This window comes from Nothobranchius furzeri, chromosome 3 (assembly GCF_043380555.1).
Source record: "Nothobranchius furzeri strain GRZ-AD chromosome 3, NfurGRZ-RIMD1, whole genome shotgun sequence".
In the NCBI taxonomy this organism is placed as follows: domain Eukaryota; kingdom Metazoa; phylum Chordata; class Actinopteri; order Cyprinodontiformes; family Nothobranchiidae; genus Nothobranchius; species Nothobranchius furzeri.
The window spans coordinates 4,636,820-4,663,548 of NC_091743.1; the positions used below are offsets into that span (position 1 = coordinate 4,636,820).

Below are 26,729 nucleotides of genomic sequence, written 5' to 3' on the forward strand. Positions count from 1 at the left end.
GCGCCGCACTGCCGAAGCACGGCCGCAGTAGTGGAATTGCTCTGATTGACTACAATGGGACCGATTTTGCTCCGGTGTTCGTGTCGGAGCGGAGTGGAGCGGAGGTAGTGGAATTTGGGGGTTACAAGCATCCTTCCCGTGGATTCGGACACACCCCTAGCTAAGTCCTGAAGATGATTTTTAATCAGAGTGTTGGGAATGGGCTTCCATAATAACAGACTCAACAACTGCCTGGAAAATAGCTTTATTGTCCATAAGAAATAACAGCTGGTCCTGTTTCTCACTTCTGAAACCAGGTCGTAGTTTCGACCTTTACCACCTCACAGTGTACATGAACGCTGAACATGTTTTAACGTCTAGAAGTAATAATTAACTGTTATTAGGGATCATTTGGACATACCTGTAAATCCTGCAGTGACAACAAAAGCTTTAATAAACTGTAAAGTGAGCTTGCATTTTCCATGTACCACAATTCAAACCCAATTAAAAGTTTCGTTTCTGGACTGACAGTCAAACAGAATAAAAACTCATGAGAACAACAAGCTACTTGTCTTCAGAGTTCCAGACTCAGTCCTTCAGAACATTTTTGACCTTTATGCAGAAAACAGAAGCTTTGCAAAAGAGTCACAGTTTTATCAAAGGAAATCTCAACAAAACATAATAGTTAAAGCACTTTTTGCATAACATTTAACAAATCCAAGCTTGAAAAAAACACGTCTGACTTCTATCAAACGAAATAAAGAAGAGCTTTCCTCAGTGTCCGAGAAGCCCAGTGCCTGTAGGGACACAAATGAAAAATTACACACTCAACATAAACAACATGTCAGCTGTTTTCATCTGGAGTGTGCTTTGTCAGCGTCAGACCGGAAAAACGAGACATTACAGAGAAAATGGGAATGAATGAAGGAACACTCACCTTTAAATCCTTCCTCAGGAACTCTGACTGTAAAAGAAACCATGCCACATAAAAAACACTTCTTTTTTTGTTGTAGCTGATAAAACAGAACATTATATTTACCCTGATAGGCATCATCCATTGCTGCATAATCTGCTATCGGCTCGTCAGCCTTAGAAGAAGAAGAAGAAAATATCATTTCTATAGCACCTCTCATGATAAAAATCACGAGGCGCTTCACAAAATCATAAAATGTAAAAATGTAAAAAAGAATTTAGAAAATGGTTAAAAATATATTTAAATGAGCAAAAAATTGACAATTGTGATTAAAAAAATGTTAAGAAAGAGAGAGAATGAATAGGAAAGAGGGAAATCAGTGGATCCCGAGGAAGGTGGAATAGGTGGGGAGAGCAGAATAAAGAGCACCTCAGGCACCTCTCAAACCAAGAAGGGATAAAGGGAGGTCGCTGGGCGGCCCCCCCTGCATGTGACGTACAGGGTCGCGCATTCAGCGTCAGACGGAAGGCACGTCAGACTTAGGAAATTTCTTTTTCAGGACCTTTAGCTTTGATGTGACCTGCTTTTTGTCCCGCTTGACGCCCTGCTCAGCCAGTGTTTTCACCACTCTGTCGAACAGCTGGTTGTCTCTCACCATCCCTGTAAAAAGGCGACTAATCTGTTCGTCCGCTCGCACGGCCAAAAGCTCCATGGTCTCCGCGTCCGTCCAGTTTGCCATGTAGTAGGTGGTTGAAAGATACTAGTGAGAGGCCATGTTTATCTGTGATTATATCCCTTCCGGCCGGCACTCGGCGCACAGTATACGTCACTAACGCGACCGCCCTCTTTTGCGGGGGGACCTCCCACAGTCGCTCCAAAGGGATTAGCTGGGCTGACACGCGTTTAGCCGTCAGAGGCAAGGGGCTCATGCGGCAATATTACTGCGAGGCTAAGCGCATCGGAATCGAGTTTTATCACCTTTCCCCTTTGCTCCTTGCCGCATTTACGAGACCCACAAATTCGGATTAATCTGTAATGACGCGATGGTCTGTCTTATAAAAGAGGCTTAAGGGAGAGCACAGCCTCCCTGTGGAGAAGACTAATTTCGGCCGCCTGTAACCGTAATATAATTTTTTTGGTCACTACCCAAACCTCGTAACCATAAGTGAGGGTTGGAATGTATATCGACTGGTAAATCGAGAGCTTTGCCTTCCGGCTAATCTCTTTCTTAACTTATTAACTGACATGGATGATTAAAGTTGTCATTTTAAATTCAACCGCTTTCTGCCATTGACAACAAAATTTGTCAATTGCTTTTAACATGGCGGGCATGGGAACGAGCCCTTGCACCGCTAGAGAAAATCTTCACTCGTGTTTGTCACACCTCACGTGATCAAGAAGCAGAAAATCCATGAATTAGGAGATTGTTTTGGGACGCTGTTGTGGAAAAAAGCGAGGTGCAAACCGGAAAAGCTTCTGCTGCTCACACTTCGACAACGGAAAAGCTAGAAATATGCTGATTCTTCCTGCTGTAAGATGTGAGTCTACTCTTTCTTTTGGTAGTTTAGGTGTTTATATGACAATAGAGCACAATGTTCTGTGACTCTTAAAAAAAAACAGTAAAAACGCTCAAAAATGCTGGCAGTCAGGGGCTTTCTGATCAGAAAACAGCAGGCATTTAATGAGTTAACCACAACAGACCGGTACAACGCCCGCATCACTGCAGATGCAGCACCAATCCGGCTGTCCATCTCGCGCTCCATCTTTCCCTCACTCATGAACAAGACCTCAAGATACTTAAACTCCTCTACTTGGGGCAGGACCTCATCCCTGACCTGGAGAAGGCATTCTACCATTTTCAGAATGAAGACCATGGTGTTGGATTTAGAGGATCTGCTTCTCATCCCAGCTGCTTCACACTCAGCCGTGAATTGCTCCAGGGAGAGCCGGAGATCACGTTCTTATGAGGCCAACAGGACCACATCATCTGCAAAAAGCAGAGAATCAATCCTTAGGCCACCAAAACGCATCCCCTCAACACCTTGGCTGCACCTAAAAATCCTGTCCACAGACTTCATGAACGGAATCGGTGACACAGGACAGCCTTGGCGGAGTCCAACCAGAAAGAGCCTGGCTTACTGCCGGCAATGTGGACCAACGCCAAGCCAATATAGCCCTAAAACATCCAGAGCCCTAAGGAACTCTGGGCAGATCTCATCCACCGTTGGAGCATTGCCACAGAGGAGCTTTTTGACCACCTCAATGATCTCAGCCCCAGAGATAAGAGAGCTGACCCAAAGTTCCTGGACTCTGCTTTCTCACTGGAAGATGTGCCGGTGGGATTCAGAAGATCTTCGGAAGGTCTTTGAAGTTCTCCACCCACGATCCACAACATCCTGAGTTGAGGTCAGTAGCACACCGTCACCATTGTAAACAGTGTTGGTAGAACACTGCTTTCCCCTCCTGAGGCCCCGGATGGTAGATCAGAATCTCCTTGAAGCTGTATGGAAGTCATGCTCCGCAGCAATTTCCTAATGTTGTGATTCTCGCACATATGGCAATAAAACCTTCCGATTTTGATTCTCCATGGTCTCATCGAACTCTTCCTATGCCCGGGTTTGTGCCTCCGCGACCACTATGCTTGGACTGCCAGTACCCATCAGCTGCCTCTGGGGTCTCACAGGCCAAAAAGACCCGATAGGAATGTTTCTTCAGCTTCACGGAAGTTGGAAGTTCTGTCAGAGGTAGGAATTGAAACTTCTTCTGACAGGAAACTCCACCAGACGTTCCCCGCAGACACTCACCACATGTTTGGGACTGCCAAGTCTGAATGGAATCCTCCCCACCATCGAAGCCAACTCACCACCAGGTGGCAGTCAGTTGAGAGCTTCACCCCTCTCTTCACCCGAGTGTTCAAGACATGCGGCTGCAGATCAGATCAGATGACAAAGTCATCACCGAGCTGTGGCCTAAGGTGCCAAGAGCACATATGAACACCTTTATGTCTGAACATGGTGTTCATTATGGAGAATCCATGATTAGCACAGACGTCCGATAACAAAACACCTCTCGGTTCAGATCACAGGAGCCGTTCCACCCAACCACACCTCTCCAGGTTATTGCCCCAAGCTGAATGTTTGTTGTTTTAAATGGTTAAAGCATATCTTGTTGTAACTTTATCTTTCTATGGCTTTGACGCACACACACTTACCTTCAGACAGATGATGCTGTCTGGGATGACCCCCAGATTGCCCAGTGTGGCTGAATCATCCGTCAGGCCTTTTCCATTGATGGAGAGGTTCTGGTCAAACGGCGCCACAGAGAAGGCATGCATGATCTATCGGCAGAAAGGTAGGAGTTCATGCTGGGAAACACTATCCTTTCTTCAGCATTTTGCCCTGTGTAGGGAAGCCCTCACCTGGATCTTCAGCTCCTTTAGTGTCTGATTTGCTGAAACAATGAGTGCCTTTTCTCCTCGGAGTTTCCTGTGCCGGGTGCTTCTCCTGATCCCACCGGGTTTGGTCACATTGGTTACAAAGAGAGCAGCACCATCACTCAGCTTGAGTCGTTTAGCATTGTCTTGTAACTAGAAAGAAACCATTTGATGGTTAGCAACAGATGATCATCTCCTCCCCTTTGGGAACACAATGACAGTTTCAACCTGGTCTCAATCTTAGTCTGCTCCTATTGCAGTGTTCGCAAAGGCGTTTGAACAACGCCTGCCATACTAGCAGATGTGGGAATGTCTCACGCAGGACATTTTTGAACCACTTAGGACAATGGACTCGCGATTTTCAGATATGTATCTGTTATTCAGTGGGTTTTTAGTGACTTCTGAATTTTACATAATATACATATTTTATTGTAACAATAATCTGATGGAAAAAGTTGAAAAAAAGAACCATAGTTTTTTTTTGGCTGAGGCTCAGCATGCGCTGACGGCCGATCACCAGATACACGGCAGCGTTTGAAGCTGATGGCAGCTCGTTAACAAACATCCACAAACAATTAAGACACATTTTTGCCTAATTTATCTACTGACAATGCAAAAAACAATCTGGTAAGTATAACTCACTCAATCTGGAGGTAAGTGAAGAAAATTTAGAAAGTTTACTAAATTATATTGATGAAGTTTTTGAGTTATTCGTTATGGGTCCGAAGAAATCAGCAGCTGAGCCTGAAACACCTGGGACCAAGAGGAGCCGTCCTCAGGACTCGCCTGAGGCCTCACCTCCCCGTAAGGACATATTAGATTCTATAGATAAACGGCTTCTGGGATTTGAGGGGCGTCTTCATCTGCTTGAGGTTCTACACCAGGAGTTTCAGAACCTCAGTCAGTCTCTGGAGTTCATCCAGGAGCAGGTGGAGCGGCTCGCCGCTGAGAACGCGTCTCTGCAGGAGTCCGTTTCTTCCCTGGAAGAGGGAATGACGCGGATCACCCAGGACAACAAGATTCTGAAGGAGACTGTTTTGGACCTTCAGGCCCGTAGCATGAGGGATAATTTGGTGTTCGCAGGCCTGCCGGAGAGGTCGGGAGGGACGGAGAACTGCGAGCAAACAATAAAAAAACTTTCTCCAGACCCAAATGAAGATACCTGAAGAAACGGTAAAAAACATCACCTTTCACCGGGTACACTGCCTTGGAGCTAAAAGAGTGGACAGCAGAAGTCCTCATCCCAACGTGGCTAAATTTGAACATTTTGAGCAGAAGGATCTTGTTAAAAGTCACGGAAGAGAGCTCAAAGGGAAAGACTTCAGCGTAAATGACCAGTTCCTAAATGGAAATCCTGGATCGGCGCCCAGTCCTCTTTCCGCTGCGCAAAAAGTTTATCCAGGATGGGAAGAGGGCTGTCCTCTAGGTGGATAAGCTTTATGTGGACGATAAACTTTACAAGGAGCGAGGAGTGACTGACTGGCTGTATTAGCCCAACATCAGGTCAGACATTTATTATTCTTATCAGGATTCACTGGGTTTGATCACGTCAGGATTAAACAGCTGCTAAATCCGTTTTCTAGATGATGAGATCACCTGTTCATCACCACCTCACACCCCTATCACCCTTTTTTTAGTTCTTTCTTCGTTTTTAACCTGTATTTTCCTTTCCTCTTTACCTGCTTCTGCACCTTTACACCTGTATGGCACAACCACACAACGTTCCAACACTGCGTCAGACTCGGCACACACGTACACACACGTACACACACGCACACGCACACACACACACACACGCACACGCACACACGCGCGCGCGCGCACACACACACACACACACACACACACACACACACACACACAAATATATATATATTAAATGCACAGCACAATATCATAATTTATGCGTCAAATAATACAACCACAAACACTGTTGGATCTTTATTATTATTATTATTATTATTTACTTTTCTGTTATTTATTAACGTACTATTCTATACATTTAGATACTTATTCCATCTTATTCACATGAAGACGCCATATTTTAGCTACTCACACAAACATCTATGGGTGCACTAAAGTTTGTCTCATGGAACGTACATGGAGCTGGCTCCACAGAGAAAAGATTAAAGATTTTTGATCAGCTAAAGAGAGTGCAAGCAGACGTAATATTATTACAAGGGACTCATAGATCTGCCACATCCGCAGATGAACTTAAAACACCTGAGTTTCCCAGCATGTTCTCTGCCTGCTATAACTCTAGGCAAAGAGGGGTAGCTATTTTAATACACAAAAACATCAATTTCACAGTATTGGACACAGTTTCAGATCCAGAGGGTAGATTTATAATGTTAAAAATATCTGTACAGAACCAAAGCTTATGTATTGTCAGCAAATACTGTCCAAATATTGATGACCCATCATTCTTTCATAATTTTTTCTCTGTACTCTCCGAACACTTGGACTGTCCACTTATACTTGGAGGTGATTTTAATCTTTGGATGAACTCCTTAACAGACAGGCTCAGTACAGCTGGGACTCAGTGCAATTGGCAATCCACTAACATAGTTAAACAGTACATGAGTGATTATGGGCTTTGTGATGCATGGCGATCTCTTCATCCTAACTGTAGAGAGTATTTTTTTCTCACACGTCCATCACTCTCATTCACGTTTGGATTATTTTCTAGTCAGCAGCTCATTGTTGGCTGACATTTCAGACACTGAGATACACCCCATAGTTGTCAGCGACCATGCTCCGGTTTCATTAACTCTGGTAAATAAGAAGACAATCCCACCAATCAAAAACTGGAGGTTTAATACATCACTGCTTAAAGATGAAGGTTTTATAGAATTTTTTAAAAAGGAGTGGGCTTTATATTTAGAACATAATGACCTGCCTGGAACATCAGCATCTGTTCTCTGGGAGGCAGGAAAGGCAGTGATGAGAGGTAAAATAATCTCTTTCTCATCACATAAGAAAAAAACAGAAAAAAAACATATTCAGGAGTTAGAGGAAATCATTAAGGCTTTAGAGGCATCCACAGAAGAAGAGTTACTGAGCAAATTACGTAAAGCTAAATTAGAACTTCATGGAATCATTGACAAAAAGACACAATTTTTAGCACAAAGACTACGAATAGAAAACTTTGAACATAGTAATAAATCAGGTAAATTTTTGGCTAGCCAGTTAAAAATTAATAAAGAGAAAACTACCATATCTGCCGTTAAAGACTCAACCGGGAATATAGTTTATGACCCTGAAAGAATAAACAACACTTTCAGAGACTTTTACCAAACTTTGTACTCACCACAGATAAACCCATCAGATAACGAGATCAATGAGTTCCTTGACAGGATAACACTTCCTAAATTATCAGACAGCCAAGTTACAGTCCTGGACTTGCCACTAACATCAGCGGAGCTCCAGGAAGCCCTTAAATCCATGACTAATAGGAAAGCTCCAGGTCCAGACGGGTTCCCAGCAGAGTTCTACAAAGAATTCTGGATCATTCTGGCTCCAATATTTTTCAGAATGGTGAGGGATATCGCAGAGAGCGGCAGATTACAGCCAAACATGAATTCAGCCAATATTAGTCTCTTGTTAAAACCAGGCAAAGACCCTGCATTTTCTACCAGCTATCGCCCAATTTCCCTCATTAATGTTGATCTCAAAATAATTTGTAAAGCCCTGGCAAAAAGATTAGAAAAGGTAACCCCCTTCATAATACACCCTGACCAAACTGGTTTCATCAAGGGCAGACAATCATCCACTAATTCACGTAGATTACTTAATTTGATAGATTTCTCTTACAGTAGAAACAGAAACTAGTATATTATCTCTAGATGCAGAAAAGGCGTTTGATAGAGTTAACTGGAAGTTCTTATTTGAAACTTTACATAAATGTGGGTTTGGGAACTTCTTCATAAACATGCTACAAACATTATACAGTTCACCAACTGCACGTGTCAGGACAAACGACCAAATATCAGCTAGCTTCTGTCTTCAGAGGGGGACCAGGCAGGGATGCCCACTCTCCCCCTCACTGTTTGCTATCTTTATTGAACCACTAGCAGCAGCAATTAGGCAAACAACAGGTATTAAAGGAATAAAGTGTAAGAAAATAGAACATAAGATCAGTCTTTATGCAGATGATGTTTTACTCTTTCTCCGGAATTCTCAATCATCTCTCTCTCTCATTCAATAGAACTGATAAACTCTTTTTCAAAAGTTTCAGATTACTCTATAAACTGGTTAAAATCCACAGTTCTACCAATTAATTTCTCTTTTGTTAATTTACTTAATACACAATTGGAGTCAGGGAATATCATACCAGGGAATTAATATCTCTCCCAAGTTAGCAGATCTAACCAAACTAAAACACATCCCACTTTTAAAGAAAGTGGAAGATGAGATGAGAGAGACCTCTCTGACAGCATGGTGGGTGTATCTTAAAATGACAGTCTTCACTAGTACCATGCAGACGCACACCTATCTGGAATAATCCTGATATTTCGCAAAATAATAAAATGATGAACCTTCCGGACTGGAAAAATAAAGGAATCCTATACCTGGAACACATATATGAAGGATTAGACTTCATCCCATTTAATAGAATAGTCTCCCAATTTGGAATAGATAAGAATAGCTTTTTAGAATACCACCAAATTAAATCTGTAGTCAAGCAAAAATTTAAGCTCAATAAAATAGAACTACAAACACCACCAAGGGTTTTCGGCTTCTATAATCTCAACCCCCCCAAACTACTGTCTAAAGCAGTGGTTCCCAAACTTATTTAGCCGCGCACCCCCTTCTATGTCCCGACCAAGCTAAACAGAAAGGGTTAAAAAAATTCCCCATCACTTTCATTTTTAAAATAGTGATTAATAAACATTTGATACCATTACAATTTCCTTTATGTGCCCAGGTAGCACATAAAGAATGCAATTTAACGGTTTTCTTAAAGTAGGAACGTTTAACCTGTGCGGCCAGAGCGCTCTGCTTCCCTCTGCTCTGCGTAAACCTGAACGGATCACCTACTTGTGCGTAATCAAATGTCAATAGGGGACAAGATATAGCCATGATGTTCACTTTTGCCTCAGACCGACTTATTGCTGTTTTATGGTGTGGCTTAATCTGCGATCCGCTGTCATGCGGACCGGAATAACAAATGCTGCAGTGGACTTGTGGTCAGGTTCATGAGGAGTCACTGGCTGGAGCGGACCCGACTCATCCCAGAAGCTAATATCTTAATTTGACCTTGAATGAAAAATAACCTCTTAAAAGTTTTTATCACGGTGGAGGCAGCACTCATTTCTGCCGTCAGTCTGACAGCGGGCCGGAGTTAAAGCAGCGTGTGCGCTTATTGAATCTGTGTGTGTGTGCGCGCGCACGCGCGCGCGGCACAGCCGCTCAAGTCACCGCGTCTCGCGCTATTTAAACCAATGTTGTAAAATGACTTCTGCCCAGCCCAGATGTGCTCACTTGTGCACCCGTGAGCCGTGGTTCAGCTGGAACACGTCTGACCTCTGACAGACGTGCTCTGAACTTCAGATCTTCAGCGTGCTGTTAATAGCCTGGATGGGAATCATTTCTTGTTATTTAGTTACATCCACGATGTTCTGTGTGAGGTTTACAACGTTGGAACACCTGCATGAGACAGGTGTTAATTACAATCTGCCAGAATGACTCACCACCTTCAGATTCCTCCAACACCGTTAAAAATGATCAAATACGGAACATATCGGCGTGCGCAGGCCAGAGTACTGAAGCTCGGCGCATTATTATTATGAAGCTAGGGCACATGTGGAGGACACACACGCGCTCAAAAATATACTTGTTTTCAATTACATTTATTGTGCCCACTTACTTTTTCTTTGGCCCACCCACAAATGAGTTTCTACGCTAATGGTGACATATGACAGACTTCACTGAGCTCCGCAGCCATTACACTTTTCACCTCGCGCACCCCCTAGCGGCAGCTCGCGCACCCCCAGGGGTGCGCGCACCACACTTTGGGAATCCCTGGTCTAAAGTATATTAGACACTGTCCAAAATAGATGATAGAATAGCAATCCCTATTGAAAAATGGGAGGTGGATCTATCAGTCAGCTTTGACCAGAACTTCTGGTCCCAAACTTGTTTAAAAACTTTTAAAATGATCAGACACCCCAATTTACAATTAATTCAGTACAAAATTCTACACAGAGTACACTATACAGGTCATCGAATGTTCAAGACGGTGTTTGTGTCGTCTGACACCTGTACACACTGCACAAACAACATTCCTGACAATTACATTCACGCACTGTGGTCCTGTCCACCTGTCCAGGAATTTTGGGGTAGAGTATGTGAAGACCTGTCAAAGTCTCTGAAATGTCATATCCCAACCACCCCCTCTTTTTGTTTACTGGGAAACCTGGACGATGTCCTGATTGAAACATCTTTGGTTCACGTGGTTCTGACTGCCATATGCATTGCTAAGAAAACTATCCTCTTGAATTGGAAAAATAGAGAAACTCTGCATTAACCAGCATAGCAATCTTTTGTTAGATCATATTACACTTCATTTAGCCTCTGCTTCCACTTAAAATCAATCTCTCTGGGCTCCTTTGATCAGTTCCATCACATAGCGATGATGGGGGACTGTTGATGTTGTCCTGCGGGATGATGTGGGTGGGGGGGTGGAGGGTATGAGTTTGGAGTATCCGGATGTTCCCTGGGGGTGGGTTCACTGGGGATGTCTAGGACTGGGGGGCCATTGCCCCCCTCTAGAGGTGCTTGGGTTGCCTCGGGGGGTGGACTACTGGCGGTTGTGAGTGGGGCCCCTTGGAGGTCTTAGCGGCGGCCATGGGTCACTGCCTGGCAGCTGCATTGCCCCTGGGTGGGTCTGGGGGCTCGGGGTGTTGGGGTGGCCGGCCCCGTGTGGGCATCTGGCCGGGGACTTTGGGGTCGGGTCCTGACATGTATGCTGCCGGGAAGAAGGCAGGAAAATGCAGCAGTGCCTGGCCCAGGTTCAGGGGCCTCGGGTAGACCGTGGCTCCTCTGCTGTCCCATCACAGGTGAGGGGGAGCTCCAGGAGGGGGAGGACCCAGCCTTACCTGGATGTCCTATGTCTTATATATTCTGGAAGTTGTGCAAATGCAGGGATGGGCAAAGATATTCTGCTGGGGTGGGGCTGGTTTCGTGCCCTCGGACTCCTTGAGGCTCTGTAATGCTGCTGCTTTGGGCCCTGGCAGGAAGGGCTGGGGTCTCCATGCCCTGGGCGGCAATTTGACAACAGAGGTGCCTATGGGGGCCAGTGGGGGAGCTAGCTCCCTGGAGGGCTAAGCCCAACCAGCCATTCCTCCCCATCCCCGCATATTTCTCTCCTCCTGCTCCCTCACATCATCACACAAACATACACATAGGACCTTGGGGGGTGGACAAGTCAGGGAGTGCGGGAATGGACCCTATTTCCGCATTCCAGTGGCAACCTGCCCCCCAATTTTATTTGCACCTTATACACTTCCACCGACGACATTCCACGCAAACACACACTTAGGGCCTTGGGAGTGAGCGCATTCAACGGCACTTGGCAGGGGGATTTCTCAGCCTCCTCCCGAGTGCCGGTGCTCACTTCCAATTTTAAACTGCACTTAGACACCGAGGGCTGTGGGTGCAAGTGGGGTGGTGCGGTGGCATCAGCTGGCATAGGTCAGACAATGGCCGCTCACCACAGCCACGGAACACCTCATTAACACACAACACTATGTTGGAGCAGGTGGAGGGAGACTAGGGGTCTTAGCACACCTCTGTTGTTGCTTGGCTTCCTGGGGTGGGTGGGGGGGGGGGTTGCTCATCAGCACCCCAGCAGAAAGGGTCAAACTCTGGTAACCGGTGATGGTTGTACCCCATGTGCAGCAGTACTGCGACCAGAGTGAATAGGGTGTGTATGGGGAGCATGAGTGGATGTACGGTGTGCATTTTTGTAAGTCTTTGGTTATATGTGCATGTGTGAGCATGAGGGAGGGAGTGTGTGACTGTGTTTGTGTATGACTGTATATGTCAGGTGGGGCCTTTGACTCCTCCCCTCTCCTGGGACTTCTTTTGATGACATAGATCTTCGTCTCCCCTCCCCCTGCCACACCTGGTGTGGGGTGTGGTGCCTTGGTCTGCCTGAGTGTTCGTGGCTCCCGGGTCAGGGAGTTTAAGATTTTTTGGCGTCTGCCTGATCAATCCCGGTGGCGGCCTGGTGGAGTCTAGGTCCCTGGGCTCTGCTGGGTCCCCGGCGGGGGTGGTCGCCCCTGGGTCCCGGGCTCGGCCGGCTAGGGGGTGGGAGGCTGCGGGCGGGCCTGAGGGCTTGCCGCTGATGTCTCCCAGGACTCTGCCGGCTGCTGGTTGTGGCCCCCCGGGGCGATCCTCTGTGCCTCTTGAGGGGGGTGGGGGCCTTTCTGGTTGCAGTCTCCTTAGGGTCCCTGTGTTCTGGGGCAGCGCCTGGATCTCTGGGACTTGGAGCTTCCCCCGTCTCCTACGCATCTTTGGGGGGCAGATCTGTGGTCCCTCACACTCTCTATTGGACGCTCCAAGAGAAAACTTACATAAACAAGCGCATGTACACACACAGGTGCTCACATGGTGCTCTCAAAAGTATGGGCTTGGGCACGTTCAACACAGGTCTTAAGACTATGGTGGGCACTTAATGCACTGTGATTTATTATCGTGCGACTGTTCAGTTTAACAATGTTGATTATATATTTCTTCATCAAGTTGACGCAGTGATAGCTTGATCTTGTTGTATTGTTGTTGTGTCCCATATTTTTTGTTTATTTTTTGCTTTTTTTGTCTCTTTCTGCAGGTCTAGAAGCAGACTCTTGTTCATTATTGTTTATTGTTTTTACTGTTTATTACAATGATATAATAATCATCATAAATAATCATCATGGTTCAGTATAAATGTATTTAAATAAACTGAGCGTCTTGGGCTTCCTGACAGGGTTGCAGAAGGCGCTTTATAAATAAAGCTTTAATTAATTTGATTTTGTTAAAACTAAAATCTCCACAGCTCAAGACCAGTTCTTGAACCAACCAGAGGACGAGGGTCGGCCGCCTAAGCCTCTACTAAGCTGTTCTGTCATGCAGATAGAATTGCTCCGAATAAACGCACCTGTAACCAGCTGACGCAAAACTCCTTCAGAGTTATTGATTTTGAGACGCAAATAGTTTCATCAGTCGTTGTGACCCGGACACATCTCAGGACCGATTTGAGTCACACTAAGGTCCTTCTACCAACCTCGTGCTCGGAGGAAACCATCTCCACCTGACATCTCAGATCCACAGAGGGTCTCCTGAACTGGGTGAGGTAGACACTTTCCGACAGATGGCGTCTGATGCTGTTCTCTCTAAGAAACCACTAAGTTAGCTGCAAAATAATATTTTTCACCCAGAACATGTTTCTCTCTTTGAAAGAAATCTTCTGAGATCATCCACGCATCCAAACATCGCATTTCACTTTAGTTTTCCATTCAGACACAGGTTTGCTTTTAATACCAAGTTTTATATCAAAGCTGTTACAAATGGTCATTTCTTTAAATAGTCATTTTCAATTGTCATCTTTAAAAATTGTTAGTAATAAATTCTTAACTTTTTAAACCTATATATAGTTTAGTTTATTTCAAACAAAGAAAACATACATAATTTTTTTTAAAAATACCACAAACAGAAAAAATACATATCATCATCCCTTTTTTTCTTCTTCTCTGTTTGAAAAGGAGTAGGCTGAAGTGGAAACTTAAATGTCCCTACCCCTTTATACAAGTAATTTTTACTTGTTTACTAAATCTAACATAAAACCTACATTAAAACAAACAAAATAGTACAAGTCACCAAAAACCACCAAACCATATGGAAAAAAAACCCACATCTTTTTACAATTGATACAATTTACTTTTCCTTAGAATAAAGGACACCCACATAAATCATCTATTTTCCACTATATACTTCTTCAGAATATGTTTTTTATAATTCATTTTAAACACATTTTTATTTGTACTTACTTTGATTTCTTCTTCTAAATTGTTCCATAATTTCACCCCTATTATTGTGATACACATCTGTTTTAATGTTGTTCTAAACTTATGTATCTTTAAGTTTAGTGTCCCTCTCAGGTTATATCCTCCTTCTCTCTCTGTGAACAGTTTCTGTATTTTATCAGGCATTAATTTATTTCTTACTTTATACATTATTTGTGCTGTTTTGTATTTAACCAAGTCCTGGAACTTCATTGTCCACGTTTTAATAAAAAGTTCATTTGTGTGATCCAAACATCCTGCATTTGTTATTAATCTGATAGACCTTTAATCTGATAGACCTTTTCTGCATTGTCGTTATTGTTTGTAAATGACTTTTGTACGTGTTTCCCCAGACCTCTACACAATAGCTCAAATATGGCAGTAGCATCGTATTGTATAATATATAAAGTGCTTTCTGATTAAAAATATACTTAGCTTTCCCCAATATAGCAATGCCCCGTGCAAGCTTCCCCCTAACATATTTGATGTGTGGCTTCCAACAGATTCTGCTGTCTATGATCACCCCAAGAAATTTTATTTCATATACTCTCTCAATTTTTACATTATTAATTACTATATCTAATTCATTGTATCTTCTTTCATTACCAAACAACATAAATTTTGTTTTCTCTAAATTTAGTGAAAGTTTATTTACATCAAACCATTTTTTTAAATTTATTCATTTCCTATGTGACCACATCCAGGACCTGTTGCAATTCCACACCCGAGCAAAAAACATTTGTGTCATCTGCAAACAATACAAACTTCAATACTTGTGAAACCCTGCAAATGTCATTAATGTACATTATGAATAGTTTAGGTCCTAAGACTGATCCTTGAGGTACCCCACATTGTATCTCTCTTAGTCCTGATTTATGTTGATTTATTTGCACATATTGTTGTCTATTTGATAAATAACTTTTTATCCAGTCCAATACTATACCCCTGAAACCATATTTTTCCATTTTTCTCATCAATATGTCATGGTTTACTGTATCTAAAGCTTTCTTCAGATATAAAAACAACCCTATTGCATGCTTCTTTTTGTCAATGCATTATGTTATTTCCTCAATAAGATCAATCAGTGCCTGGACTGTTGACTGGACTGAAATGCCATACTGGCATTCCGTCAGCAACTCATAATGATCAACGAAATTATCGAATCTTTTAACAAACAGCTTTTCTAATATTTTGGAAAATTGTGATAGTATTGACACAGGTCTATAATTTGTAAATTGATGCTTATCTCCAGTCTTGTAAATAGGAATTACTGTTAGGTATTTTTATTAAATGTTCATGTTGGTTGGTCTGTGAAGTGACGTGCTCCTGTGAACTTTGTAATGCCTGAGGCCAGATCTCTGGAATGTGGTAACCCTAGGAGATGGGTGTAACTGTATGTAACTTGAGAAGGCCCACCTTCTCCATCCTTTGCTGATTAAAGCCACTGGAAACTCTGAAGAAAGGGGGAGTCGCACGGCATCTAGCTCTGGAGAGGGTTATGGTCATTGGTGGTCTCCCCCTCATTTGGCTAATTCAGTGTAAAATGTCTCCCTTTCGTGATGTGTGTTCATTTCAGGTTTCAGGGTTAGGGAGAAGTAAAAATTACCCAACATTTTGGTGGAGAATGCGGGCATGCAGAGCTGGTGAGCTGAGGGCTTTGTCTGGAGCTGAGTGGGGGAGGTTTCCGGTTGGCTCCATGGACGGGTTTTCAGCGCCCAGCTCTCGCATAACGATTCAGGGAAATGGAAACTACGAATAATCAATCTACTCTCTCTCTCTCTCTGTGTCGTCCTTTAAGGTAATATGGGATAAATGAAAAATTACCTATCAATTACCCTTGCTACTTTCATGTTATTCGGAAAAATACCCTTTTGAAAAGAAAGATTACAAATGTGTGTTCATGGTTTTACAATGCCCTCAATTACACATTTCAGTGTTTTCATGTCAATATCATTCCAGTCTGTACTGGTTTTATATTTTACTGACTCTTTCTTGAAATGAAACACAGAAAGGTGTATATTTGGTTATTGAATAAGCAAAGAATTAATTAAGTCTTCTGTTTAATAAATAAACTTTTGCTATTACATTTAATTATCTTAAATAAAAAATTAATCTTTGGATTAAAATATAGACCAAGACAGTTGGTGTATGAACTTCTATCGATTGTATTAATATCCTAGATATTTATGCATAATATAAGTTCATATGCTAATGTGCCTGGTCTTTTCTCAGGATCTAACCAAACTGATAGCAAACAGTGTTAAATCCTAGTATGTAGATTGTCCATCCTACATCTTCTACATTATTCTTAGGTGTGAGCGTGTGTGAGCTTGGTTGTAGAGCTGTAGCGACTCATCGATGACATCCACGACTCAATTCTAAAACGTCTCCAAAGTCAAATCAGCTGCCTCTGGGGTCTCACCTAGAATTGATCTTCTGTGTGGAGTAGATCTCCCTTTTTGTTACTTTTCCCAGTTATATTGGGATATCTTCAGTGATGTGATTATTGACAACTCTAGTTAGTTGTACTTGTGTTTTATTTCTCCACAGGCAGAATTAATTAGGTTTGTTAGTATTCCTGACCTGTGGGAGTTTTTTTTTGTAAATAAACCTGATCATTATTTTAACATTTAAATCTTGTGTTACTGTGCCTTCCTTTTGGCACACGAGCCAAACTCAGGCTCTACATGTCACAGAACACAACCCAACACAACTAAATAAAAACAGTGTTATACAACATGGAAGGCCTGTAGTGTTTATTCTTTTACAGTTTATTACATTTTTGGGGTATTTATTAGAGATTTCCTGCTTTTTATTAACCTTGCAATAAAAAAAATAATCATTAGATTAATCATCTAATTAGTCTTAAGAATAGCTGACTATTCGATAAAATACTTGCTCGAATTATTGTTTTAAAAACAATTGTTTGCCTCCAGCACTATTGTCCTGTGTGTGTCTGTGTTACCATGCGGGGAACTGGCATCCTGTCCAAGGTGTACCCCACCTATTTTCCTGGAGACTGCTGGGGATAGGAACCAGCCCCCTGTGACCATGTGTCGACAAGCAGGTATTTAAAATGGATGGATGTCATGCTACACATGATCTAAATTAGTGATGGGACTTATGGCAAGGCAGCTTTATTTCTAGAGCACATTTTAAACACTGAGGCAATTCAATGTGCTTTTTTACATTTATCAGGACATGATATAAAAACACATAAAATCACAAATTAAGATACACACAGATAGAATTACAGTTTAGAGTTAAAGGAGAAGACAAAGTTACAGCACAGTGGAGATGACGCAGCATAAGAAACAATTCATGTAAAGGCTGATGAGTACATGAGGGTTTTAGTTGTGTTTTAAACAACACTAGGGTTGGGGAACATCTGAGGTCATGGCGAAGCTGATTCCATATGTGAGCAGCATAGTAACTAAAGGCATCTCCACCATGTTTGGTTCTGACCCGAGGTTCTACCAGCTGATTGTTTCCAAGGGATCTCAGAGCCCTATTTGGTGTATATACAGGAATGAGATCGAACATGTATTTTAGCCCCATGCCACTGAGTGATTTATAAACTAGTAGAAGCACTTTGAAATCTATTCTGTAGTTTAGTGGTAATATATTGATGAGGAATGCTGATTTAGTTGGCCTTAATATGTCCAGAGAAGTTCAGGTCTGAGTCAATAACACTTAGATTTCTAAACTGGGTCTTTGTCTTTATTCCCCTGGAGTCCAGTTGAGCAATAACATCCATTCTATCCCTCTTGTTGCCAAAGACAATAACTTCAGTCTTGTCTTTGTTTACAGTAGCTGAAGGAAGTTTGACTGTCTGACATTTCAGCCTCATAACTTTGTTGTTTTATTTCATATTTTTAGCAGCAGACTACAGCCTCTTTGCACTTGAAACATGTCAAATGGAATATTCAAATACTAAAATATCCAATAGCTGCTGTCCTATTTTAACCCTTTAACAGAAAAACAAACAAGAAGACACAAAAACCCAACCTGCACCAAACCAAGGTACGTCTGAGAAGATAAAAGTTTATAAATACAACACAGTGGTGTTGTACCTGAACAAGTTCAGTTAACAATCATTCATGAACTTGCAGTTTTTTTTTGTGAATGTAAATCAAACTCACACGTATTTTGCCTGATGAATAATAAAGTGAACTCTCATTCTGGCGTGTGAACGGGTTTATGAACGGTGCTCTACCACAGTTTGAGAGCTCCAGATCTCCACGGAGCTAAAACTTTAGCTAAAGCATCCTGTTAACCATAGTTTATAAAAAGTAGACCATGGGAATGCAGCTATCATACACCGTAACGATCGGTGTGGTGTCTAGTCTTCTATGTCTATGCTGTTGAGGACGGACCTCTGTAATGAGCAAAGCTACACTAATTTGAATTTGAACTACTTTTGGTTTTGAGGGATTGCAACCAATTTTTTTGGCTGGTGCTACAACTTTTTGTTCTGTGCTACAAAACCTGCAACCTTTCCAGCACCAGGGCTATAAGCTAAAAATGTTAATGTACAGCCCTGGCATCCAGTCGTTTACTTGTTCTAGACACTGACAGAGAGAGTCCAGTGGACTACAGTCACTAGGTGATAAGGTTAGGTAGATCTGGGTGTCATCATCATAGCTATGAAAGGCAATGCTGTTATTAAGTATGACCTGACCCAGGGGGAGCATATAGAGATTAAAGAGTAGTGGTCCTAGAATTGAGCCTTGGGAGACCCCACATATCATGGTGATCCGCTTTGATTGGTAGTCCCTAACAGAGACAACACTGCCCCTGTCTTTGAGATAGGACTGGAACCAGCCAAGCACTGTGCCTGATAGTCCCACCCAGTTTGTGAGTCCGTCCAGAAGGATGCTATGGTCCACAGTATCAAAAGCTGCACTGAGGTCAAGCATCATCAGGACATACGCTTTACCTGAATCAGTGTTGAGACGAATGTTGTTTAATACCTTGATCAGTGCAGTCTCTGTGCTGTAGTGCTGTCTAAAGCATAACTGAAGACCGTCCATAATGTTATTTGACTCTAAATAGTTGTTTATTTGGATCATTATTGCCTTTTCAATGATTTTTCCATCAGTGGGAGATTAGAGATTGGTCAGTAGTTGTTCAACACTGAGGATCTATTTTCCTCTTCTTTAGAAGGGTTTCACAGCAGCAGTTTTCAGTGGTTTAGGAAAAAGACCTGATGTTAAAGAGCAGTTACGATTTCCAGTACCTCAGCTTTTAGGCAACTAACACATTTTAACTCATACATGCCATTGACGACAAAAGTCATTTTAAATCCAACCATTGGCATCAAAAATGCCCATGACAACTATAATACTACTACTACTAATAATAATACTAATAGATTTGATTTGTAACGCACTTTAAAGTCGTCATGGGCATTTTTTACTGTGTGGGCATCGGAACGAGCCCCTGCACCATGAAAAAAAACATCTCAGCATTAAAGCCGATCTTCATCCGCGTACGTCACACGCAAGCCCCCACAATGCCGCTCTAAAAATGGTCCCATCCCGGAAGTAAGAAAAATTGCAGTTCCACCCTCATCTGCTGGGGGCTGGTGCCAGAAGCGAGCAAATCCTCATTGACTCCCATGTTAAATGCCAATTTCACAGCAGAAATAAACATGTTTACAGCCTGGTTCCAAAACATGTTTTTTGTCTAAATTATCTAGTTTATACTCATGACAACTCTGAGGGGGGTAAATTTTTTTCTCACTCTTCTGTTTAAGTGTATTGAAAGCCTAAAATTCTGTATAATTAATGAGCATCAGACCCACGTGACCGCCGCCTCAGACCCATTTGACCACAGAGCTAGCTCTGTGGAAAGGCCTCAGTACAGCCTCGGTCCCTCCTGGAAACTGTGTCGGGATTTTGAGTCTCTGTGCTTGTGAATTCTGTTTTGGATATTATTGGTGCAATTGTTGGACAAAATGACTTGCAGTGGTATTAATTGCACTAATAGAGCGTCCAAGGAGTCTCCACTTCATTTTTTTCGGTAAGTTAAAATCTATATTTGTATTTTATGTCACTGCCGCGCCTTTAAACTAGCTGAGTTTACCAAAGTAGCTAGCTAACTATCAGTTTAACATATATCATTTACTGTTTAACCATGAAATTTAAATGTAAAATACGGTAAAATAATTAATAGGGCATATTTCGATGGGTAAAAGGGTAAAGGTGTTTTCATCTGAACCCTTAAAATCTCCAGCAGGCTATGCTGCACTATTGACGTGTTAGCGCGCGGCGCCAACAACTTAGCAACGTGACATGTCTCTGAGAAAGCGTAAAACACGGACGCTTCTTCTGAAGCGGAAAATAACACTTCTTCTTAAGCAGAGCAGGATGTCGCCTCGGCTCGTTCACGGCCGAGCCGGACTGAGCTCGATAACATTGACCAAGCACAGCCACTGGGTCGTTGTAGCTGCCACCAGGCCTGCTGAAGGAACACCAGCGGGTTTCATCAGACTCGTAAAGTTTCTTGTTTTTGCTGGGGACCCCCTGTATTTTACCGCTCCCTCCTGCAGTCTTCCCCTATTAAAATTTAAAATGTGTAACTTTATGTATTGGGATGAATGACTAATATTCATGTAAAACTAAAACGTTAGGCATTTAGGGGGAAAAAACAAAATAATAAACATTATACAGATGTCAAATAACTCAAACTGTAATTAAACTATATATTTTCAAAGTCATATAGACAGCATGATGGTTTGTGTGATCCGCGCGGTTTCACTTACACCCCTTTTCACTTACACCCTCAGGCTGTTTTTATTATTTTTATCAGCTGATAGCAGTTAAAATTATGGTAAAAAATAATTTTATCTGTTTTTGATAACTTAATGCCCAGGAAGAGCATCTTCTCTAGACATTAAATATAACCCAAATGTTTTATTATGAGCAGATCTGATGAAGGTGTAGACAAGCAGTCTGCAAAGTAAAACTTGTTTAGAGTCCAAACTCTTACTAAAGCTTTTGAAAAGAAAACATGGTTGAATTTTGAGAAATATCCACAACAGGGGAGCGAGACCTCTGAAAAATGTATATTTTCTCTGAATTCATAGAATAATGTGAGGATTCTAGGAAAAGTTGGGATTCTGAGATTAAAACGTAAATCTATCTAATCATAATTCTGGCAGTTTTTGTGTCCTTCTGCTGTGGAAAGTCGTGCAACATGAAGATACTGAGAAGATGCTTAAAACCTGTATTTTTATTCCATCCATATATAAAATCATGAGCTATTTTTTTAATCCAAATTTGATCCAAAGGGCCATCGTTGGTTCCAGACCCGTTCTAGAACATTCCTCTAATCTTAAAGTCATCATCAGTTTCTTCCTTTTAACAAATATTTATTTGTTCAAATATTTAATATTTATAACTGGAATATTTGTTCCTCCCTCTCCCACTGCAGTTAGTCCTGTCCTGCAACCCTGTTTTTGCAGCTTAGTGAAGCCAACCATCACTAGCCTGGGGGTGGTTTTGGACCCAGAGATGCGGATGGACTCCCACATTAGCCAGGTGGTTAGATCCTGCTTTTCCCGGCTTCGCCAGCTACCAAAGATGAAGTCCATCCTGAAAGACGTGTCATATTTTCTCCCCAAGCCGGACCTGACCGCAGAAATACTGCAGCTCGGTGAGTTGGTAGATAGTGCTTGATGTTAGAAGTCTGTATGCCATCAGATAAACTCGCTCTTTTTTTTGGGGGGGGGTGAGGCTTATATTGCAGTACGCTCGAGTCAGTAATTTCTGGTAAGTATGTTAAAGCCATATACTTAATTAGTTCTTTGTATGAAGTTTTCCTCTAGGTGATCCAGAGAGGCTTGACCTTTGGGTGAGCAACCAAAGAAGAGAGTGCTGGACTCCCAAATCATTCTCCCGCTTGTGCAGTGAACACTTTGAGAGTCATCACTTCACCACGGACTCCAGGGTACAAACACATGACTTCATATTTTGGTTGAGATTTAAAAAATTGAAGCATTAGCTGTATAACATACCGACGTTACATTGCTGTGTAACTAGAAGAAAATCTTCCCCACCCTTGAATTGTCTGTGACTAGGGCTGTTTAGATGGGAAACAATCATGTTATTAATTTCCATCTAATTCTATGGTTAATTACTCAGAGAAACAAATTAATTTTTGGACAGTCTTTAATGTGTAACTTTATGTATTGGGAAGAATGACAAATATTCATGTTAAACTAAAACGTTAGGCATTTAGGGGGAAAAAACAAAATAATAAACATTATACAGATGTCAAATAAATCAAACTGTAATTAAACTATATATTTTCAAAGTCTCGATTCTGGATAAAATCCAACAACATATGCTTTATAAATAACAAACACTACACATGCCTTTTACACACACACACACACACACACACACACACACACACACACACACACACAAGCACATTCACTCACACACACACAGTGCTCTGGTGTACCAGTGTGTTCTTCAGAAGCTGACCTTGTCTGATGTGTGTCTATGTGAATCTCTTTTTTTTTAATTAAGTAATTATGTTTTTTTATTTTAGGGGAGAGTTTGCCTGAAGGACACAGCCGTACCTACAATCTTCTCGTCCTTTAAGGTCAAAAAACCTGTTCCAAGAAGGGAAGAACAGGTAAGTAGGAATGACAAGGTAAGTTTTGAACGTCATCAGCTTATCTGAAAGTAAGATTTAAAAGACCCTATCATCTTTGGTGATCTCACGCCTACACAACATCCTTTGTTCCAATGGTGAAATTAATTTAAGCTGATCTTTTACCTGCTGACCTCTATAACTTTATTCCTGTTCCTAATTACAAAGAAACACCTGTGCAGAGGAGGTGTTTTGAAGGTGACAGTTTCTGCTTATCAAGCAACAATTGACAGCTACAATAAAGCCTGATTCATGCTTCTCTGTCAGCTCCAACAGGGAGAGACACGCACGCACGGACGGAGACATTTAGCTCTCATACTTCTCCGTCTCCTGGGGAGTGTTGCAAAGCAATTCCCGGACCGGACAGCAGAGGGCGGAGAGCTGTTCTGTGGTATCCTGTCATGTATCGGTCCAAAATAGTGTGATGATATTGTGTTTTTTGTACATAACAGACTTTTTAACAGACAAATTTGGCTCATTCTCCTACACCTCTTCACGGGCTAGCCACCTCTAAACCCACGATTCCTGTCATTTCCGTCTACAAATAAAACGCTTGCTGTGGATCGTTTCACTCCTCCAGTCACGGGGAATAAACACGTTCATGTTTTTAGAGGTTTTTGTGAGGTGTTCTTCAAGTTTCTCCGTGTCTGTCGCTAGTTATCCTCGGCTCTTTGTTTTTGAGTGCGCAATGGCGGCGCTGTAGACGACAACGGCATCCTGACCAATCACAAGCTTGCGCTGTCCGTCTCGTTAAACAGATGTTTAAAAAAGTGGGCTCGACTTCGTGCGTACTTGCGTGCCTGCTGGGGCCCTACGCAAGGACGGATAATGGAGTTGCGTGTCTCCGCACTGACGCAGGAGAAGCATGAATCAGGCTTAAGATCAACCCTCCTATATTCATGAAACCAAAGAAGTCCAATTGCCTTCTTTAAAAATCCATTTGATGTCATACTGAACAACTGTGGTATTTGATTCTAATTTTAATGATTCTGTTTCAGGTGGAAATGCTGTGTGATTCCTGTGTCCTGTGGCCCATGACCTGTGTCAGCCCGGTTCTGGATGTGGCATAGCTGAGTTCTCTGTAGCAAGGTTTTCTGGTGCTTGTGGCGGTTCCAGAGTGCACCTGATCCAGTCTAACACTTCACATCCCAGCACACGCACAAACACATGCTTGTCAATGTTTGTTGTTCATGTTTGTGGTTCATGGTTTACATGTTTATAGTTGTTCATCCCACGTTTTCTTGATGACTCTTAGAAATGTTTCTTCACAGGTGCAGCTGCTGGTTGCTGTGTTTTTATGTTGGTTTCCTAGTTGTATTAATTTTTCCTCTTATTTACTTGTTTATCCTCTATCAGCAGTCTTTATTCCAGATTGGTTCAGCATTTACATGCTGATGTGGCGATACATAACCCAAACCAACATTACTCAAGGGGAACCTCGTACACATTAAGGCTCCTCTTGATAGAGCAAATCTGTTCAGCACATTCTGACAGACAGACCACCATTCTTCTGTCATGTTGCTGTACATGACATTTTTAGAGTTTTTCTTTTCTTCATTTAAAGAGCAATACTTTCACATAATCATTTTCCCACACTTTCTGTATAACTGTATTTTATTGTTTTTCAATAAAGAATGACAAATTATTTGTTTGATTTTTGTTGCACACAATTATAGATCTGTAAAAAATATCTACAAAGCCAATGTTTACATAACAAGTATGATTGGGTTTTGAAATACGGCACTCTGTTTATTTTAGTAAGATTTTTAAACCAAGTGAAGTTAGTAAAGAACACATTTCTATTGTCTGCTAAGAAACTGCTGGGATTTAAAATGGGCCTGTTGTACAAATAACTTGTAAATGATTATTCCTCACTTTTGTCTTAACCAAAGAAATTCCAGTAATTGAGCAAAAACATTTATTTTTAACACTACATTTTATAAAACAGGGCGCAAAGTGTCGGCACATGTATGTATGTCGATGGTCCGCCCCAACCAAACCAGGAGACACAGACGTCAGGGAGGCCAAGGTTGTGTCCGACGGTCTCTGCAGCTCTCTGGGCACCACGCCTCACGTAGCTGTCTCCAATGATCCAAATGGCTATGGAGAAAAAATAACAGGTTTGTCATAATTGTTTAAAGTACAAAACCATACATGAAGTGGTCAAGACAGGTATTTGGAACTTACACTTGCTGCGTTGTGTAGCTGATGTTGGAGACACACAGGCTGCCATGGTGACCTTTTAATAGATCTAAGAAAAAAATGTAATAAAAGAATGAAACTTAAAAACTCCCAGACCTCATGTCATATTTACTAATCAGCTATGGCTGATTTATTGTTTGGAACACAGTGAGTTACACTAATTCTAATATATTTTTATTTCTATTACACATACATACTTTTTAACTGTTATTTTCACATGACTGTTATCAGGCTCTCTTGTTCTGGTTCTCATGATAATTCCGTGTCTTCCAGTAAGTTATCTTGTGCTTACTTCATCTGTATAATGTCTCTTTACTTTTGAATTGTACTGAGTCCAGAATAAAGGCTACTTGGCTGTACAAGATACAAACAAGTATTACGTTTTGGAAATATATGAAATGTATTTAGGCTGCTAATTTAGCTCGAATACTAATAACTGCCATATTTTCCAGACAATAACTCACACTATTTTACATAATCTGGCTGGACCTGCTACTTATACTCCGGAGTGACTTATATAACAAAATATGTAGGCTACACCACGCTGCTGCAGGCCGACTCTGACCCGAGGCGCGCGGTTGTTCATTCTGTTATGGTTACCGGTGCTTGTCTTGCAATGTGAAACACTTGGTCTCAGATTTTGTAAGAAAAATAATAAAATGTCCCCCCAAAATACGACTTAAATACATTTTCTCTTCTTCATTATACATTTAATGGCTGGTGCGACTCAGGGCCAATAGCCCGGAAAACACGGTACTGAAAACTTGCTCAAAGCAAAATGTTTTCATTACGGAAATAAATTATAAACTTACCGATTTAATACTTTTTTAATCCAGGTACTTTTCACGAACAGGCGCCGAAAACCTCCACCTAAACTCCGTGTAAGGTTCAGGTCGATGGGTGTTCCAGTTAGCTCCGGTTGGGTTGAAGCTAGGTGGCTACATCCGTTAGCTCGGCTCCCACCTCCGCTTTAGCTTTGGGTTAGCCAGGGTTAGCTTCAGGTTAGCTCGTAGCTAGTTCGCCTGGGTGTCGTCACTCGATCCCAGCCTTACAGCCCCACCCTCAGCTCCTCCTCTCTTCCCTTTTATGGAATTGTCTGGGCTGGACGGAACCTGTGACACGGTCAAAATGGTGGTGGTGGCCACCTCCCATTATAGACAAAAAACGTGTTATTGGAGCCTATGGAATCGTTTTGTCCAGTATGTACAGTCTATGGTCACACGTCACAGGAGGCAGAAAATCCATGTTAGGAGATTGTTTTGGGCCGCTGCTGTAAAAGTGAGGCGCAAACTGGAAAAGCTTCTGCCGATCACAATTCAACAACAGATTTTGAAAGAACGGGTAACGTTCGAAATGTGCGGATTCTTCCTGATGTAAGAGGCGAGTCTCCGCTTTGTTTTGGTATTGACATCATCCTAGTGTGCAACGCTGGCAGCGAAGGGATTTACTGATCAGGAAACGGCTGGCAGTGAATGAGTTAAAGAAG

General features: G+C 42.0%; 1 protein-coding gene across 8 annotated transcripts in view; it reads right to left on the reverse strand.

The window, feature by feature from the left end:
* Positions 1-228: 228 nt before the first annotated feature.
* usp48 (ubiquitin specific peptidase 48) overlaps positions 229-26,729 on the reverse strand; it is a 157,396-nt gene continuing 130,895 nt past the window's right edge. For 3 of the 8 annotated variants that reach the window (XR_011520076.1, XR_011520077.1, XR_011520075.1), the window contains 6 exons: positions 4,311-4,478; positions 4,104-4,229; positions 3,697-3,818; positions 1,019-1,067; positions 917-943; positions 229-776 (listed from right to left, as the gene is read on the reverse strand). Coding sequence is in view for 2 of the 8 variants with exons in the window: in XM_070549125.1 (XP_070405226.1) it covers positions 754-776; positions 917-943; positions 1,019-1,067; positions 4,104-4,229; positions 4,311-4,478 (393 nt within the window). In the remaining 6 variants the exon portion in view is untranslated. Of the gene's footprint in view, positions 777-916; positions 944-1,018; positions 1,068-3,696; positions 3,819-4,103; positions 4,230-4,310; positions 4,479-23,704; positions 26,356-26,729 lie in introns of those variants that run through there. The other 5 variants (XM_070549125.1, XR_011520080.1, XR_011520079.1 and 2 more) reach the window with 5 other exon arrangements.